Below are 20062 nucleotides of genomic sequence, written 5' to 3' on the forward strand. Positions count from 1 at the left end.
CTCTTTAGGTTTGTAGGCTCTACCCTGTAGAGCCACTTCAGGAGGTTGCTGTAAGGTCTCCGCGCAGCAGAGACCTTCTTCCTTTCTCCAGGCAGAACAGCCCCAGCCGCTCCCATCGGGTCTCCCCCTGCCCACCTCTGTCCCTGAGAGGCACCGCTCTCTCTGCCGCGACGGGTGAGATGTTCCTGCGGGGGCCAGGGCTCCTTCCCCTGCGGGGGCGAGGGCTCCTTTCCCGGCGGGGGCCGAGCGCCGCCAGCAGAGGGCAGGGCCGGCCCCGCCGCTCCGGCCCCGCCGCCGCCACATCCGCCGCCGGCGGGAAGGGGCCGGCGCCGGGGCCCGTGAGGCCGCCGCGCTCCCGCCGCTCACAGCCGGGCCCGCGGGCCCCGCGCCGGGCGCACGATGCCGCTGGGGCTGAAGCCCACCTGCAGCGTGTGCCGCAGCACGTCCTCCTCCATGTGGAAGAAGGGCGGGCAGGGCGAGATCCTGTGCAACAACTGCACGGCGCGCTCGGCGCCGCCCGCGCCCGCCGCCTTCGCCACCACCTCGGCCGCCGCCCAGCACAGCAACGGGGGCGGCGGCGGCGGCGGCGGGAAGCAGGTGGGAAGGGTGACAAGGGTGAGGGTGACGGGGTGAGGGTGAGCAGGCTGAGGGTGATGGAGCTGCCGGGGCTGGGCGGGGCAGGGGTGTTTCGGTGTTCCCCCGCGTGTTCATCCCGCCGTTCCCCGCAGAGCAAGCAGGAGATCCACCGCCGCTCCGCGCGGCTGAGGAACACCAAGTACAAGTCGGCGCCCGCCGCGGAGAAGAAGGTTTCCACGAAGGGAAAGGGCAGGAGGCACATCTTCAAGCTGAAGAACGTAAGTCGGTGTGTGGCGGAGCGGGGCGGGGACGGGAGTGGGTCGGGAGCCTGTGCCGGGCTGGGGCGGACCCGGAGCCCGCAGGAGGGGCTGTAAATATAAACCGGTCACGAGAGTTCTGTGCTCGCTTCTCCACCTAAAGTCCTGGGGATGAAAACTGAAAACGCTGTGTTTTCAGTTTTAAAGTAAAAATTCTTGTGTTTATAATTTTCTTAGAGAATAATGCATCAGTATGTTGTCTAAAAAGAAAAAAAAATCCTGGTATTTTATGGTTGCTTGGTTTTAACGCTCTTGATTTTCTATTTCTATGTTCTTTTCTTAGCCCATCAAGGCTCCCGAGTCCGTATCCACTATAATTACAGCAGAGTCAATCTTTTATAAGGTATGGTTAATGCAAATCTGTTTGCAAAAAAGATCATGCTGTTTCTATTTCGAATTTCAAGAATTATCACAGATAGTGAAAGCACTAGGGATATATTCACAGAAACTGTTCTTCCTTGCCTAGAAGTTGTGTAGGATTTTGTTTTGCCTTAGTTATTGCTTTTAAGTCTTGCAAGGTAGTTTACCCAAGTAGTTTACATAGTTACCATTGTCCCATTTGTTGTTTTTTCTTTCAAGAAAAAGATGCATCTGGTTTCCTTAGTAATTTTTGCAGTCAACATTTTTAAACTTTTTGATTTTCACATTGCAGAGGTCAAGCAAAACTTGACTAGAGCTGACTGTGTAGATTTGTGTAATGTTTCCTACCTTAGGCACAGAGGATATTGCCCATAGAGGGGATGAGCTGCAGTGCCCCAACATCTAAACTGGTTCCTGTTTCCAAGCTGATGGAAGCAGTCTCGAACACCCTGGGAACAAGATCTGTGGACTTCTGCAATGAAAGCAGAAGGGGGACTTCTCACATCATTCATGCTTGAGAACAGCTTCACCAGCATGCCAAGATGTTAGGGTGTCAAGGTTCTGAAATTTGCTTGTTTCCCAGCAGTACAAGCAAACAATTTGAATTGTTTTTCCCCCCAGAGAAAATTTCAGGATAGTCAGTGGAAGACTGCGCAGCCAGTGGTGGACTGAGATTCTATATACTCTCTAGGGACATGATGCTTCACACCTGACATCCCAGATGAATGTTTGCTGTGTGTTTTTAGCAGAAATTCCTAAGAATTATAACAAAACTTCAACTTAACCTCCATATGCAAAATATTGCTGGTTCGGTACTTTACTGTGTTGTTGTGAAGGGGATTTTTGGGGGGGGTTTGTGTTCTTTTTATCTGTTTTAAAAATAAAAAACAACCCTCCTGGATGATTCTTGACTAACTGATCTTGACAGTGCAGGGGCTGCATTGGGCTCTGCGACGCCGCTGCAGCTCGGAGTGAGTCGCCTCTGATGTGCAGCCTCACGTGTTAGAGAGCACCATGGAAAATGGCAGGAGATGGATCTGTGTTTTGGAACTCTTTTGCGCTCAAATGAGTGAACTTCTTCATACACAGAAAGCTGCTTCCCCTGCACACACAAGGAAACCACTACAGTTGCTTTTCCTAGACGGTGGTGTTGCACTTTTCTGCTTTTGACAGAATGAGACCATCTCTGCTCTGCGGTCAGGAGTTGTAGCCTCAAACTCCTGGATACTGGGGAGCAGTGCTGATGAGTGGTTAGGTGAAACAGCTGTCTTTCTTAGGCCACCCTTCTTTTGCATGTGGCTGAATTAAAGCTGCCTTTCAAGACTGGTGTAATTTGAGATGAACTTTTAGGTATTGATACCTAAAATATGAATCAGAATCACAGAGTGAAGCTGACAAAATCAGGTTGTTTGATTTCAGTGTAATTTGTTTGTCTTCTAGGGTGTATACTATCAAATTGGAGATGTTGTCTCAGTGGTTGATGAGCAGGATGGAAAAACATACTATGCTCAGATCCGTGGGTTTATTCAGGACCAATACTGTGAAAAGAGTGCTGCACTAACCTGGCTCATTCCTACACAAGCCAGCCCCAAAGACTGTTTTGACCCAGCATCCTATATCATAGGTAATTTCCAAGCCTTCACTTTACACAAGTATTGTATGTGCCTAGACTAATGCAGAACTGTATTTTTTAAATGAACTTTATAGCTTCTCATTTAATTTGTGCAAGTTCCACATTTAAGACCCTAATCCTGTAAGCATTTACTGTAATAGCATTTATCTTGTGTAAATAATATCATTAGCACTACTGCAGTGAGTGTGATTATCTTGTACTGTGATTATCTGAGTGTGCTCATGGGGGCAGTTACACTTTTGGGACTTTAAAGATCAAATTATTATTCCATAGATAGGTTTAGACTGTAGTAACTTTGATTCTGATATACCAGTCCAAGTTGTTTCTTTTAAAGTTACCTGAATTACCTGATCCTTATCCTGAGTATGTAAAATACACTTTGTGCAAGCACTGGCATAGAGAGTGTTTTGCTAACAATAAGAAAACTATTAATAATTCAGAAAAATCCTGTTGACAGGCAGGCCACAAATAGCATTCAAAATAACATACATTGAAAATAACTACAGTACTTCACATAAAGGCCACAAATAGCATTCAAAATAACATACATTGAAAATAACTACAGTACTTCACATAAATAACTGAATGCTTCAGATGAAGGGGAAAAAAAAGACCAGACCAGCAAAAATAAAGGTAGATGTTTCTTGCCTAGTATTTTAGGCCCCTTGGCCAGGAAAGTCATTGATTGCAAAGGCAAATTCTCTAAATGTTGTTGTTGCATATTTTTGAGTCCTGCATACTCCAACTTTATGCCTTTAAATTTTGTCTTTGATGATTTATTTTTTTTCCTAGGACCAGAAGAAGATCTCCCAAGGAAAATGGAATATTTAGAATTTGTTTGTCACGCGCCTTCAGAATATTTCAAATCTCGATCATCTCCCTTCCCCACTGTTCCTACAAGGCCAGAGAAGGGCTATATATGGACTCATGTGGGACCTACTCCTGCAATCTCCATTAAAGAAACTGTTACCAATAATTTATAATTTTTTTTAAGGAATACTTCGGACAGGTTATTTTGCGTGTATTCTCAGGCCTGTGAGCCTCATACAAGAATTTTTAAAAAATTATAAAATATGCCATTTTACTTTATGGATTACAGGATTTATTTATTTTAAATATATCATATCTTTAAAGAGGAAGTTTCCATTCCAGTTTATGCATCATTTCAGTGCTCTGCTCTTCAGACATTATTGCTCATTTTGGGACAAACCCACAAGTTTCATGTCATCTTTTGACTTCTGAAAGTTGCCTTCAGTTTTCTTACTTTCTAAATTATTTTCCAGAAAAGGAGTTAAAAGACATAATCATCCAGCACTTTTTATACTTGTTTAATTTAGTTAACTGTGACTGTAGTTATTTACTTGTTAAATAATTTAAGACTAGCTTCAGATAAACACTAAACATGGTCAGTGATGCAGTTAATGATTTTCTGTTACATGGAAAGGAGTGATCTACCTGGATTTCTCCAGACTGAAAACTCTCATCCACAAGGAGGGACTTGTATTTAACAGTCATCTTTTAAGGTGAATCTGAAACGTAATGTATGTAGCTTTCTGCTGAACTTACATAAATTTCTTGGAAAGTTGGATGCAAATTTAAAAATTAATGTTATTTGGCTTTGCCATCCTGGCATCCTCATGGCAGGAATGTATCTGCATTTCCAGAGCAAGCCAACACTGAGGTATGATTTGAGTTTCAGATGGTTAATATTTGTATGCACGTTAACTTGGTCTCTTAAAATTGATTTTAAAATATTTTTTCAGTCTTTCCAATTAATGATGACTAAAAAAATCCTCAAGCAATTAAAATGAAAAAACCACATTTATTAAGGGAAATAAAAACTAATTTTACGTATTGACAGTCTCAGTATATCAATGAAAATATGTAACTAGCAGAACAGGAGAAATTACACATACTAATGCCCAAGTTTTCTGCCCTAAACTTTTTACAAGCCAGTCAGCTCCAAACACTGTGAGATGTGCTTGTATGGCCTAAATTCCCAGGGTTTACTGGTTCCTGCTGCCTGTGAAGGATAATAGCTGTAAGTGGCCTTAGATTTAAATGTACAGATCTCTTCAGCTTTTTGTTTTCTTTTTATGAACATATGTGACCAAAGCACCCAGGAGCCCCAAACAATTTCAGTATATTGTATGAAAGCCTGTAAAAGTTGCACTGGGCTTATGTTTTAACTTTTAGTACAGTGGGACTCATGAGAGCAGGAAGCAGATATTGTTTCAGCCTGTAGCCTCTGTTATGCCCTCTTCAAATACCAGGAAGAACAGTCAACCTTAAGGGAGTAGGTGCTAGTTTACTGTCAATAGTTCAAAATGTTCAGAATTTAGCAGTATATTGCTAATAGAGAGTTAAATCTTAATCTTCAGTTTCTTACAAAGATGAGATGTGCGCCCATGTTCAGTGTGTTGCAGAAATTAATCCCAAGGTGACCTTGCTCCTGACCTTCCTCTCTGTTCTCTCCTTTCACTTCCTCTAAATTTTTTTCTGATTTATCTTTATTAAATTAACAACTATAAGAAGATAAAAATAACAACTCTTAAAAGATATGTATAGTAACTAGAATGATTTCCTCCACTCAAGCGTTTTCCTTCCTTTCTCTGCAGTCCACAGGGTTTTCACTTGGGATCAACTGTAAAGTGGCTGTGCTGCCTTGGCATAACCCATGGACCTTTGCTTTTCTGTGGACTGTCTTAGTTAGATTGGAATCATATCTTACCTGATTTATTTAGGTTGAAAAAACCTTTAAGATCATTGAGTCCAGTGAAGCTCAGGTGCTTTCCTTGTCAGATCCTCATAGGGATAGGGGAAAAAAACAATGCTTTCATTCACAGAATCGACTAGGTTGGAAAAGACCTCTGAGATCATCGAGTCCAACATCTGACCTAACACCACCTTGAAGTTTTGCTTTTTCTAGCTACACCACATGAAAAGTACTTGCTTACCCTTTGCCTTATTTATCAATAAATTGTAATGTAAAAGGAACAATTAATTTTTAATCAGAATACGCCTTTCTTAAATTTAGTGCTGATGATGATTCCAAGTATTATAGTTCCAACTACAGTCTAAAAAGACAATTTTTTTTTTTTTTTCGGAGAACTATGGAACAACTTCCCTTAGTAAACACAGAACATTTTTATTTTAGTTTTTTATTATACAGGGAAATGTAAAAAAAACAATACAAATAGGCAAAAATTATGGTGATCTCTAAAGAGAGTGGATCTGCAAGCAGTGACTGTTATTAAAGCATTATAACTTTATTTATAGGTATTTGAATGGTTGCATTGTCCTGTTTTTCTTGTGTTCAGAACATCACCCAGTTACATGGGGAAATGACTGACTCCAGACAGCATCTTAAGGATGGACATAGCTGAAGAATGAGACCTCTGAGAGCAGTGTCTCTGAAAATTTCCTATGTTAAAAAAATGAAGAACAAAAGGAAGACCTGCAAAATGGACTCAACAGCAGAAGGGATATCAGGATCCCATGGGATTGTGCTTCGATGCCCTGCAACTGAAGAAGCTGAGCAGGTCACCCATTTCTCTCCCTTTCCTTGTTTGGCATCCCCTGTGCCAAAATGTAGGTAGGTTTCAGACTCGCATCACTGGACTGTAAGTGGATACACTACTGCTGAATTTCTGGCCTTGTGTTAAGCTTCAGAGCTTTGTGACCAGCCAGCAGTTGTTTTCATTAAGGCATTTTAGTTCTAAAGATGGAACATGTAGCTAAGAGCTGAAATCCATGGAGCTTGTATAATATACTGAGTAATGCATAATACATGTGGCCTGTGCCCTGAGGCGTAACACTGCAGATCCTTCTGCCTGCAGGAAACTTGTGAGAGGAGTGACCCACCCTTTCACCTGAACTTTACCAAAACAATAAGTTGTGGAGAGCAGTTTGCATTTGGGCAATGGCTTTGTTGGGAGCACAATGCTTCTCTCTTCTAGGACAAAGTGATGCAAGCGCAATGGATAAATAAGCATGTGGCTCCTTGGGCTCCTTTTGAAATGAGGCAAGGATTCCCCTCTTGCTGCTGTACTGTCCCACACAACAATCATCTCAGTCACCCTGGCAAAGTTTGGATACACACAAAACCCAGGAACTGACCCCCACGGTTTGGACTTAGCCATAGGTATCCAATCCAATCCGATAGCCTTGCTGTGAGGTAATGCAGCCTTATGAATATTATACAAGAAGCAAAGAGCACAATTTATTGTGATTGGCAATATATTGTATATTGTGATAAATAAACACCTTAAATGGTCTTATAGAACTGAGAACAAAAATATTAATATAGTATTGTAGTTTCAACTGCTCTTTACACTTACTGAATTACAAAGATCAGAAAAATCATAAATTTATTCTATTTTCACACAGATAGAATTGGTACATCTCTTAGCTAACAGAGTACATCTCTCCAAAATTATAAATGAGCATTATGTTCAAGCAGAAATACTTTTACAATAGTTAATAGTTGTTAATAGTTATTTTTGTGTGCCCCCCACCACAGAGTCTTGTGATCATTGACAACAGAATTTTGTATTTGGCAACTGTCTCACCCACACAGTCACACTCATCTTTTGGAAAATTGCTTGCTTTTTTTTTTTCAGCCCTTCTAGCTGGTGATTTGTTATTCTTGCATTTGGTTTACAGCTTTGGTGAGATTATTTTTCTTCTCTATTTCAGTAACTTCAGTCTCAATAACAACTTCTTCATGGATGACATCTCCAGGTGGTTCATGCATCTTTATGAAACACTGAAGTACTTTGATGTCTGTTTAACAAAACAGAAGTAGAACTGGAATCTAGTTGTAGACAGACAGGTTGGTTGTACCTGAAAATACCAAGATTATCCTGTGCTGGGCATTGCCCCTGTAGCTGACCCAGAACAGTAAACTCAGGCATCTGTTTGCTTACATATGATAATTTGGGCTCCTGCAAAATCTTCTGAACTCCTTCATTTAGGGAGAACAGAGCAGGAGTGTTCCTCTTTTTTCATGAAGCAGTTTAAGTTTTCTTTAGGGGCAAAGCTGCATTCTTTGGAGGACAGCAGGAACACAATCTGTGTTCATGGTCCTTGTGTCCACTTCCTTTCTGAAGACCATCCCCTCTGCCTTTTTTGGTGTAATGTACCTTGCTGTAAAGCAGTCCTGTCAGCTGATGCAGGTTCAAAACACACACAAGCTATTTTTTTTTTTCTTAACATAAATCTTTCTCTAGGGAATTTCAGTAGAAATGTTTATTTTTGTCTTCAGAAGATCAAACTCTGATAATCCTTTTCAATGTTCGTAGTATCCTACACAATTGATGTTCCCTTTCATTCTGATTAGGTCACATTTAGATAAAATCACATGGTAAGGCTGCTTGTGGCAGTGAATCTGAATTATGTAAGCAGAATTTGGGAACCCCTTCTCTCCCAAGCCTTGATTTCAGTAGGCCATTAAGAATCAAAGCAAAGATAACCTGTTCTTTTAATCAGTGTGCCCTTCTCAGGAGTATCTATTTCCCAAATTGTGGGAATCTATGTAGGGAATTTTCTAGTTACCTCTCCTCAAGGAGTTAGGACATGGCAGAGTGAAGATGTCATCTTGCTCATCCTGCATACGGAGGTAGAATTCCAGGAGATCTTCCCTGTTCGCTTTTCTGGTGGGATGCCTGTTTCCCCGAGATCTTGCTAACCCATCTTCTGTTTCACTGATGCTTGTTTTGGACCGGGTTGTTTTTATCACGTGTTTCTCACCTTCCAAAATGTCACAAAAGAGCTACTTACCACGAACTTCAAGGTGGGAATCTACTGTAGCAGCATAATGAATGACCAAGGGAAAGCTTCATCAATGCTGCTCAAAAAACAAAGCCTGTGAGATCTCCATGAGATCTCCATGATCTCTGTGCACCTATCGGTTCAGTGCTGGGTGCATAAACCAGCTATAAAGTCTGGCTGCACAAAGTAGTCATGGCATAAGTGTTTAAAAATTAAATGCACATTCAACAGAACATCATCAAAGGTTATAAGCAAATAAAAGGTAGTAAATCTTATTGAAAATCTTACCTGTGTTCATCTTCTCATACAACCAAGAGTGGGATGGTCATACAGAGTGTGAGAAAGCAAAGCCTTTTGTGTCAGGAGAATCAATAGTTCTCCATGGTGCTGATCCTGATAACTTCTGTTTCACTCTTCCTGCTTCTTTAGATCTCTGTTTCTAAAGTGCTTTGTAACAGACTGCTGCTAGGCAAGATAACAGATTTGTCCCTTTTCATGAGAAGTTGACTGCAAACTGTGGAGGAAAAGGAAGTAGATTTGGCATTTTATTGTTGGCCAAAACAAAACCAAAAGCAATCGCTTCATGCCTGATAGGTTTGCAGAGCCTGACTAGGGCTTAATTGCTCTTTTGGTAAGTGGAAATGATATGTTGAAACTTAACATATCCATATAAGGCTATACCTAGGAACAAATACTGTGGGACAATGACAGGAACACATTGCAATATGCAGCTTCAGTAGGCTTTCTAATCAAGCTTAACCTGTTTGGCAGGACTAACAGCTCACCCTGAATAAGTTGAGACCATCAGAAAAGAAACTAAAACATTCACCTCAGCTTTCAGTTACCAACAATATTTTTGACCAACTTACTGCAGTACTTCAAGGCAGAAGAAAGTCTTATATGTCTCTTACGGAAGATTAGTGTAAAACTCAGTGCAAGATCTGGGGGAACTCTATTTCACAGATCTTTTAACAAGACAAAAGAAAAAAAAAATCACATTACCGCCATAAAGGAGTGGCATGTGTGATACACCGTTGCCATTCTCATGTAGAGCAAAGATCCCTCTGTTGATCTGTCTGCATCAACCGTCTGCTCCTTGGTCAGACCGACTGGGAACGGAGGCAGAAGTTTCTAGTTAACATAAGAACAGATATTTTGGGGCAAACCTAAACTCTGTGTAGAAGTCCACCTCCAGCGATGGCCAAATCCCAGCTTCTGATGCCTCTGGAAGGTATTTCTATTTCTTTTCTTATAATTTCTAACATGCACATTCTTTTTAACAACAGGCTCATATTTCATGGGGGATTATCACTGAAGAGTAATGAGCATTAGACCCTATAATATTTTTTCTTTGCTTTTATCTAATAGGAAATTTCATCTGCCAAGTGCAGTCAGCAAGTTTTGTGAAGGTCTTCTGTAGTATTTTATTACCAACCCTTGTTTTTACAGGCCCGAAAAGCTTACTCATTAGGGGGCTTTGCTGTTTCACTGTTCACTCCCTATCAAGATCAGGTGAGGGTTTTAAACACCACTGATCTCTCTACACAGCACTAGTGTGACACATCCACAGTGCTGGGACACAGGTTCTGTGCTCTGCAGAACAAGAAAGACATGGACATACTGGAACAAGTCCAGTGAAGGGTTCTCAACAACAATTAAGGGACCAGAACATCTGAAATACAAGGAGAGGGTGAGAGGTGGGACTGTTCAGCATGGAACAGAAATGACTCAGGGGGGATCTTATTGGAGTATATAAATACGGGACAAAAGCATTTACCAAAAGTATAGGGATCCACAGTGAGACAATCCTACTGTGTCTCTATAGCAGCAGTCTGTTAATTTTGCAGCTCTAGTTTTCTCTCACCAAATCTAAATAATTGAGCAAACAAAGAATTAATTCTGCAAATATTTAAAAAAACACTCCAACAAATATCAAAAACAAAGCAAAAAAGTCCCCATACAATGCTGTCAATTGAGCATACATTACAGATCTCCAAGGGGTTTTTATAGTTAATGTATGAAAATGCTATCCAGTCAATACAGGCACACAGAAATAATCTGAAAGGGAGCCGAGGGCAAAAATCTAAATGCTTCCTCAGAAAGTACTCGCTTAGCATGATATACAAAAAGATGTATATAATACTTGAGAGTTGTGTATGTTTAGAGAGAGCTCATGAATATAAAAAACATTTTGCCAGACCCAAAAGTGTAGCAAAATTGGAGTATTCCCTGATTCAGTACTCTCAGTATTCTGATTAAAATATACAGTCCATAATATGTGCACAACGATAGCACAAGCTTTCAAGACTAAATGTTTCAACATGGTGTGCTGCATTATTACTTCATGCTTGGGATGAAATTAAATAATTATGTTTTGTTTCTTTATTTTTAATGTTTAGAAAACCTCACCCACTGCAAATTCTCACTCCGCCCAAGACTTCTCCAAATCAGATTATTTGCAAAGACCAACTCCCAAAGAACTCTAGAAAATAAAGTTCAGTGATGAGGAAGCCCTGATACTTAACTTTCCCTTCCACAAGGGAAGTGCAATGTCTCTGAATGTCAGTGGGTACTGTGAGCAAGACCTTAACAAGCAGTGAACTTTCAGTGTATTGCCTTTGATTCCAGCTACAAGAAGAAATTACCTGAGAGCATATTTAGTGTATGTGACCTCTGATGTGTCCTAAGCAGAAGATGTTGACTGAGGTTTTTATTGATTGTTCATAGGTTCAACTGCTCTGGGATGGCAGTTTCACTATTGCTTTTCTAGCCTAGTTCCTTCAGCTATTTATGATATTACATGTACCCAAAGAAGCTGCCTATAATATAATTCATGAGAACATTTTCAGCTCCAGAAGGCTGACAAACACATGCAGAGCTCTAAAGAGTTAATCTGGTCTGTGATCCATCCTGACAGCCACAGTGATGCAGCAGGGATGTGGGCTGCCTCCCTCTGCTAGGATATAGTGGGAGGGTCTGAATGCTCAGGCTCCCATGGGCTGGCAAAGACACAGACAGATGGTGTCTAAACATAGCACCATGCTGATCAAGCAATTAGATAACTAGGACAGCTTCAATATATCTAAAAAAAAAATGTTAGGCACACATTTGTGTGTATCCAAAACACCCACTTTTTGTATGTCACCTTCCTTGAAACTGAGCTTTCTAAATGACCTGCCTTGTAACAATATGCTTTGTCTACTGTTAAACTTTGTTTTCTATCCTGGAACAGGACACAAGAAGTCCCTCTCGCTTCATGTTTTGAAACATCATTACCATCATCACCACATCTTTGGTAAAATGTTTTACTGTGCTGTCGTACTGTTTTGCCTGTCTTGCCACTGTTGGATCTTTTCAAGGAAGAGCACAAACACTTCAGTGTGTGTGCATTTATAATTTTCCATCAAGTGATTGAATTATGAGTATTAAGACAAAAAAATCAGGAAACAATTTAGCCTGGTGAGCACTATTTTGTGGACATTTACAAAACCAAGCATTTCCACAGGGAAGAAAAGCAGTTTAAAATACAGAAAGGAATGTTAGAAAAAAAAATTTATATGTGACAAGCAATACTGTCCTCATTTATGCAGTCCCAGTCAGAATAGAATCACTAATCATGCTAAGTATTTTGAACGAATTAGGTTTACTAAACTATGGAAAAGTTACATTTGCAATTTTTTGTTTGTTGGTAATTTCTTGTTAGCTAGAACTAAGAAGAACCCTCTTCAAAATCACATTGGACATATTTCTTTAATTATCTGAGTAGGTTGTTACAGTAGCATTGTTTCTCTTCTGAGGGTCAGAACAATATCTTTTTACAACACTTTGAATTCCATTACATTCTACAGAGAAAGAAACTCGATCTCAAAAAAAATTTAAGATCTGTTCTTCATAAAATACAGTCAGGGAGTTTCTCTGCATTTTGTTACAGTGCCCAGATTATAAAATCAGGTCTTGTTGCCAGAGTTGGACCCACTTGAGTCACAAGATTGAAAATCTGCAGAGATGAAACCATACATGTGCTTCAATGCTGAGAACATATGCTGCTTACAAAACAAGGAGGAAAGCGTGAAAATCTGAGATCAGTGTTATTGATACCTGCTTTTTAGCTCTCTGTAATGCAGCTTCTAATTTTTCAACTGTTAACTGAAAAGGGTGACTTTCTTCACCAGTCACCTACAGAAGAAAAAAAATCATTAAGATAAAAAGACAGTTTTCCAAGGGGAAACCAATGTTACACAAGTTACGTGACAGAAACATCTTGCAACGCTTAAAGGAAAACATTTGCAAACCAAATTTACTCATAGTAGGAGTGACAGAGCTGACAAATTATAATCCAGCCTGTCAGTGTGCACAGAATGGACGCAATCCTGCACATCTGATGGCAGCAGCCTACTGCCATGCTGCAGTCTCAGAAAGAGATGGGCTGTCTCAAAAAGCTCTTCATGGGTCCCATCTCTTCATTTGGCCTCAGTTTGCACTTTTGGGTTTTTTGGATTGTTCCCTGTGAAACGTTTGCTAATGTATGTGAGTGGCTCAAGCTTCACCTCACTGGACAAGGGCACGTGAACAGGCTGTGTTCCGACATATAGTCACATTTTGGAATTTACATCACCATAGTATGGAGTTGGAATAAGACATTCACCTAAAAGCATTAGAAAATTAAATGAACATTTCTGATAAGCATTCCTCCCTCTGCCTGCCACCCACGCCAGCTGCTTGAGGAAGGAGGAACACGCTGGGGAGGCTGCCCACGGCACTGGGGCGGCTCCCAACCACCGCCCCGTAGGACAGACCGACCCTCCCTGGTGCTCCGCGGTGCAGGGCCCCACATCCCTCACCGACAGAGGACAACAATCCCCGTGTGCCTCATGCCATCCCAGCAGACCTCCTGCTTTCCAGTGCAGGAATTCTGCTTTAGACCCACCGTCTTCACCAAGATGTGGCTCCGTTAGCAGGACCTGCGGCACTAGGACAGCTGGTGGGGAAGGACGATGGGATCTGCTCACCTAGACATGGAAAGAAGGAGAGTTGGGGTCAGTGTGGAGGCAGGTGCTGATGTGAGGGAAGCCGTGACCTTTTTCTCCCCAGGATCCATAGAAGAAGGAAGCTTCGATACTCTGACTTCAAGTGGGTTTTTTCTACATTATACTGTAAACCTGTCCTTAATGAAGGAATTTTGGTCTTTTAGACATTGAGAAAATTATCAGGTTTTTAACTCCTGGAAAAATGGGCATTAGAAAATGGGATGAGTTAATTCTGGGGGAACACTAAAACAGTAATGCACCAAAAAGCTCCTGTTGTAGCTTTTTAGCATCTAAAAAAGGTCATGATGCTCTAGTTATTGCATTATTTCAGCAGCACTTCAGCAATATACAAGCATTGTATTAACTATGTATTATTAAGAAATAATTTTATTACTGTTTCCTGAAACTTGGCAATCATTAAGGAAATGGAGATTAGCACTGAATCTGTAACAAGTTCATTTGAAGGACTCAATTATCTTCCAAACAGAAAAATGGCACAAAACCATGTAAATGGCTTTAATCCTCACAGTGCTTGTGGTGGAATAATATGGCATTGACAGCATTTTATGGGTGGTTCCAAATATTTTGAGGTTTATTCTTTGCTTTTTATTCTACAAAGTTGCTGATCTCTAGAATAAGGGAAATTGCCCAACAGCTTATGACTTCTTATAATTTCTGATGTACCAAAATCTAGTGTCAGCATCCACTTATTCACTGGGTCTCACAAGATATGTACTGTGCTACAGCTGTGCCTAATCAGATAATAATCATTACTGCAGGATCTCAAGAGCTGGTTTTGTGCAAACAATGAAGAAAAGGATCATCTTTTTGCACCCAGGATTTGCAGAGTGACTTTTCCCCTGAAATACCAGTTTTCACAAAAACATTTAAAACTAATTCAAGCTATTAAAGACTTTTGGAGGCTGGTGTGTGACAGTTGAGAGGTGCAAGATCTGCCCTGGTTATCTAATAGCAGCTGACATGACACTGCTGCTGTAGGACATCACAGGAAGGTCGAATACTTGGGTACTTGGGAGCCTTACAAAAGCCCTGCCAGCTGCTAGAGGATATAGAGGACTGATTTTTCCCACTTCATTTCTTAGTCTGACTCACACTTGTGATGTGAACACCAGTGAACTGATTTAGTATTTCTTTACCAACCCCTACCTGAGCATCTGAAAGTACGTTATCCTACATCTCTTTGCTGCATCACTGGAACAGCCACTAAACCTTAGGCAACAGAACTTCATTTCAGTGTGCCTATGGCAGATTGTTACCACTTGGGCTATTTCAGAAACGGGAAAACTAAAGCAATTGAACCTTAAGCCCAGGTTCTCAAGTGGCAGCTGTACATGGGTTATTCTCAAATGATGCTTGTGAGAGAGAAGCAAATCCTTACCTGTCCACTGACATCGATTGTAGTCCAATCTCCCAATTTCATGTGGTGCAAATACCCACAGAATTCAAGCAAGAAACTCTCTTTGAGAAATGCTTTTTATGGTCTCCAAGAAGAAAAGGTAGGGATAAGAAGGTACTACTTCTGAAATGTAACTTGATATTCTTCTGATTAATAAACAGTGGCATAAAACAAGATACAATTATCTTGGTTGGGATTTTTTTTGCTATAGTTATTCTGAAAGTATTAGTCTAGCTGCCTACCAACAAACACATAAAGGACCACCCTCCTCTAAGCCCTCCAAAGGCCATTATAGAATGGCTTTATAGTTTTTAAAAAAAAAAACATTTCTACCATTATATATTACAGTTTATTTAAACAGATTCTATTTTTCTGAGGGAATAAATAGGGACAGGAAATCATTGTTAGGATTTGGCAACTATATTGATAAAACCCAAGATTTAAAAGTTTATGTGATAAACAACAGGACAGAATGTAACCAATGTTCTCTCAAAAAATTTAATATCAATCTGAAGGAAGACAATTTTCTTCAAAATAAAATGTGACATAATCTTACAGCATGTAAATTTAAAAGAAACTTCTCTTCAACTGCTGCATTAATAAATCCATATGAATATAAATAATCTGATTTAATCACATTTGTCATTTCCAGTTACAGTTTAGCAATTACAAACAAATACAAGTTACTAAGCTAGAGTAATTTTTTGTCCTGGTCTGAATGTTGAGCCACCTTGTCCTTTCCTCTTCTTGGGATTCTGAAAATTATCATACCTGGAATGAGAAAAAGATATTAGAAAATTCTTCTGACATGCACATGCCTCTTCAGATGCACATTAAAGCAACACAAAACTACAGATGTTTAAATATATTTTTATGGAAATGAAGAGTGCATGTCTTCTCAGACCTGGGGACTTGGAGGACTTTTCACCCACAAATTCAGACAGCCCTCTGCCCTGCTTCCTTTTTTTCCCCAGCTTTTCTACTTCAGTCACGTCCAAGTCGAAGGAGACACATTCTCCTTTTCGGTATGTTTATACTTCTACAGATTATTGCCTTTTCCCAAACATGGTAGCTAAAGAGACCACCCAGCAATTTGAAAATATGAGAGGCTACTACTAAGTGGGAGCAGGAAGGACCTAGCTCTAAGTCTTAGAGAATCGGTGCCTCTTTGTTCTGGTATAGCTCTTAACATAAAACAAGGGTTTTCTCAGCTGTGATTTCTAGGTCCTACATTAATAAAAAACAATAAAAAACAATTCACTGATGAAATATTTTCCCTTTCTCAGTACCTAATTTAATATTTCTGAAAAAATAGCTGCAAGAAGTTATTCAACTCTGCTGCCATTCCCTACGTTTATTTAAAACTACTTTGTTTCTGATGTATAAGGAATGTGAAAAAATAAAATCTTAACTGAATTCACAATTACAAAAGAAGTAATACTTACAGTTCAGTAAAATTCTTCCAGTCATCTTGACTAATGGATGGTCTCATACCCTGAAGTGCAGTCATCAGATGGGACTGGGTAATAATTAAAGTGGTCTTGGCAAGCCCTGACTGATTAAGGGTGCTGTCCTCCTTGGAAACAGAGCCACGAACAGACAATGAAGAACATGAACAGAAACACAGTGTCATCAATATCACTAACTCTGGAACCTCCTCATTACACGTACAGACAAATGTATTATAAACACAGTCACAACCTCCCCCTCACCCCCAAACTAATAACACAGAAATAACTGCTTAGTTACATGAATGTTAACTTCTGCCTTACTTTCCTCAAACTAAGCATCACTTTGCTATTTTTGTTACATTATATTCAATATTATTGCAGGAATTCTTTATTGAAATACCAAGAAGTGTGGGAAAACAATAGGGAACTGTTAAGACTAAGTAATAAAAAAAAATAAAAGCCATACTCCGTTCTTGCTTCTGTTATTGGCTTTGATAGCACTGACTTCTGTCCTCAGGTGCTCTATTTGCTGCTCCTGGTTGTTCTCCAGGGAGCCTTCTTGAGAAGCTACTCTGAGCATTGAAGGTTGTGAGGATGCTACATCTCTCTGAGTCAGGCTGGTAAAGTCGTAAGTGATGGAGTTTGGTCCGGACAAACACAAAGAGCTCTAAATTGACCATAAGGAGAAATATATTAACTCATTATGGATCCAAAAGAGCTACTCCATCATTAGGAATTAGCCTACAATTCAGTACAAGCTTGTTTTTGTGACAAAAGAGTAGTTTCTCTTTGAAATATATCCCATACTGGAGACACACTATCTTTAACGCTGATGATGCTTTTGAGAACGCACGCAGGATCACTCTCGAGGAGAAAAGACAACGCAGAAAGAATTGTGTCTTGCAGAATATATCTCCTAAGGAGTCTTTCTGCTGTGCCTTTTGCAACCAGACATGTCTATCTCGTATTGGCCTTTTTAGTCACCAATGCTCTTGTAACAAACGTGGGTAGAGCCCTCCCCAAATCTTCGTTCGTGAAGCCCAGACATGATGATGATATCCCATACACAATTTTTTAACAAGAAGAGTTAGGTTAATTTGCTCAGGTGTTTGGGCAATGAAAATGAAGTGTTTCATGCTTGGAAAAAATGTAAATATTTTCACAATGGCCCATCTCAAAAAGAATAAAGGTCTGCTAAATCCATTGTTTTATTTACTTACACCTAAGCCAACCTGCATGTTCCTGCCTGCAAGTTGGACAGGGAATGCTGCTCTCTGTGCAACATGACAGTACCACATCAGGAATTCTGCTTTGTAACAACAATGACAGAAGCTAAGGTTTAGTTCTGTTCTTGACACAATTCTATGGTCAGATTATTCTATTAACACATGTTTCACTGGAAACTGAAAAAAGTTTGTTGATTCTTAAGATTAGAACTTAATTCTTGAAAGTTGGATGGTCATTCTTTAATGAATGACTAAGTTGAAAAAAAACAACAAGTAAACCAACCACCCAAAAGTCAAAAACTGTTTTAGTATTAAACTTTGGAAGGGAATAAGCCATTTGACCAGACAGTAAAATCTAGTATGAATGCAGTTTCTTCATTATAAGGTATTAAGCAGTATTCTGGGATTTTGATTTTAAAGTCCTACAAAGTAGCAGAAAAGTCCATATCATATTTTGTCAGATCACATCCTTCCATCCTATTCCCCACTGTCGACTACAAGGTATAGACTGAAGACAGTTTGAAGGTCAAAGGAGACATAATTGTATTTATAAAACCCTATCATACTTTAGTTTTTCTGCTTTACAACTAATAATATTTAGAAAATTCAAAATATTAAGTGAGTAATTTACCAGTTCTGAAGGAGTTCCATTTCCCATCTCTGATTCATAAGAGCTTCCAAAATAAATACGATACATATTGGACCTTGGGTCTTCAGGAAGCAAGTCAGACATGTCTAAAGAAACAAGAGATTGCTCTAGCCCTGCTTCTCCATCTATTGCTGAATCATCTGAGCCACTGCTGTGGTTTAGAAAAACCATGGAAGAGAGACTGAAGTCACTATCAGAACTAGATCCAAAATCCTGTAACGAAGAACAGAACATTAGAAGAGTTAATTCCTAAGTGCAATCTGAAATATATGAAAAATTTCATATACAATACATATGAAAGTATGGATTAACATTTTATTCTAGTAATCTGTCTTTCTCTAGGGGTGTATTTCCAAATATTTTGCTAAGAAAATCCAATGCTTTTAAGCAGAACTTTCTGTCTTCATACTAGAAAAATAATTTGAGGAGATAATCTTAAGTTTTTATTAGTTTCAACTGTCTCACTCAGCAAGTAACAGCAAGTAACAGCAAGTGTTACTTCTTTTGTAGATCTGTATCACTTCTGTCTCAACCTTTCCCTCCAGGCAATTTAATATCCTGTGTAAAGTGCTCCAGGATATTGAAGTGAGTCTAATTTTACCGTGTCTAATTGACACATTTTAAGTGCTGATATGGAAATCACAGTTGTTGCTTTAGACTGGTGTCTGCAAACCTGTTTGATTGTACACCTCTATCAGTAAAAAATTTTTGAGCACACTCCACCAAGTTTATGCATAACTTATATACATGTACTATTGAAGTCTTATATTTATTTCCTGCACCTCAATGGACTCTGCACACTCTGGGGTGTGTGCACACCACTCTGGAGACCTCTGCTTCACACAACAGATTACTCTTGTGATGGATAATCATGAGGTACCAACTACTTACTTACTGATGCTACAAGTGAAGGGAGAGTTAGGGAAGATCCTTCCCAATATTTAGAGTTGCAACCTCAGAGTCCCACTCCTTGATAACAGCTGGGCCAAAAACAACTCAAGAGGTCTCCTTGATTTTGCATCCCTGACCCAACCCTTCCCTTTGGCCTCTGAATAGTGGAAGCCATGCCTGTCCATTTCCAGCTAGAACCAGAACACAGGCATTAAAAATGTGAAGAGAGGTGGCTGAACAGAGGCTAAAAGAGGAAAGGACCTGTCAGTCAGACAAGGAGTACAAGCTAGGATCCTGTACTTCGAGCTGGTGCCTGAAAGATGAACCAGAACAGGCCGTTTCAGACATCACCACCCTCTTGCCACTTCTCTCCTGACTTCAATTAAACTCAATCTGTTGGAACAACTCCACAAAACCCACCAATATTTTGCTTCCTCCATCATCCAAAATGCGCCATCTCAAAACTGAATTTGTTAGCTGTTCCTAAGAAACTCTGAGTGGGATCCCTCCTATTGATCTGTCAGTCATTCCTCACAACTGTGATAAACAGATTTGGGCTTACATAAATCTATTTAACATTAAACACCTATCATGAATGAAGCTGTTTAAGAGGTATTCAAACTGATTTGTTACATTATTCTTTATTTTTCTGCAAACATATTAAAATTTTAATCCTCTCTATAAAAGAAAACTAAATCTTATCAACATAATTTGCTAAAAAACATGGATAATATGAACCCTTT

At 39.9% G+C, this 20062-nt stretch overlaps 2 protein-coding genes across 10 annotated transcripts in view; one reads left to right on the top strand and one right to left on the bottom strand.

Moving 5' to 3' along the window:
• The first annotated feature begins 320 nt into the window (after positions 1–320).
• On the top strand, positions 321–7168 carry GATAD1 (GATA zinc finger domain containing 1). 2 transcript variants are annotated; one of them, XR_005563032.1, is made up of 6 exons: positions 321–597; positions 729–854; positions 1177–1236; positions 2694–2877; positions 3679–4567; positions 6207–7168. XR_005563032.1 is itself a non-coding variant. In XM_027749160.2 (5 exons), the coding sequence occupies exons 1-5, from the start codon at positions 400–402 to the stop codon at positions 3867–3869; spliced, it is 759 nt and encodes a 252-aa protein (XP_027604961.1). In that variant the 5' UTR covers positions 321–399; the 3' UTR covers positions 3870–6158. The 2 variants fall into 2 exon arrangements, 1 of the variants encoding a protein (XP_027604961.1); XM_027749160.2 differs by lacking the exon at positions 6207–7168 and having other exon boundaries at positions 3679–6158.
• PEX1 (peroxisomal biogenesis factor 1) overlaps positions 7108–20062 on the bottom strand; it is a 35088-nt gene continuing 22133 nt past the window's right edge. Inside the window, exons 21-26 of one of the 8 annotated variants that reach the window (XM_039379954.1) lie at positions 18411–18641; positions 17020–17220; positions 16548–16678; positions 15085–15873; positions 10436–13667; positions 7108–9767 (exon numbers count right to left, since the gene is read on the bottom strand). In XM_039379954.1, coding sequence (XP_039235888.1) covers positions 15789–15873; positions 16548–16678; positions 17020–17220; positions 18411–18641 — 648 coding nt within the window. In that variant the 3' untranslated portion in view covers positions 7108–9767; positions 10436–13667; positions 15085–15788. Of the gene's footprint in view, positions 9790–10435; positions 15874–16547; positions 16679–17019; positions 17221–18410; positions 18642–20062 lie in introns of all 8 variants that reach the window. The other 7 variants (XM_039379940.1, XM_039379930.1, XM_039379945.1 and 4 more) reach the window with 7 other exon arrangements.

This window comes from Pipra filicauda, unplaced genomic scaffold (assembly GCF_003945595.2).
Source record: "Pipra filicauda isolate LSUMZ 115617 unplaced genomic scaffold, ASM394559v2 scaffold105_size2325265_pilon, whole genome shotgun sequence".
Classification (NCBI taxonomy): Eukaryota; Metazoa; Chordata; class Aves; order Passeriformes; family Pipridae; genus Pipra; species Pipra filicauda.

Excerpts from the sequence above, each read along its gene's own strand:
- GATAD1 (XM_027749160.2), top strand. The coding sequence starts at position 400 with ATGCCGCTGGGGCTGAAGCCCACCTGCAGCGTGTGCCGCAGCACGTCC. Across the intron at positions 598-728 it reads GCGGCGGCGGCGGGAAGCAG|AGCAAGCAGGAGATCCACCG; the intron begins GTGGGAAGGGTG and ends CGTTCCCCGCAG. Across the intron at positions 855-1,176 it reads ACATCTTCAAGCTGAAGAAC|CCCATCAAGGCTCCCGAGTC; the intron begins GTAAGTCGGTGT and ends TTCTTTTCTTAG.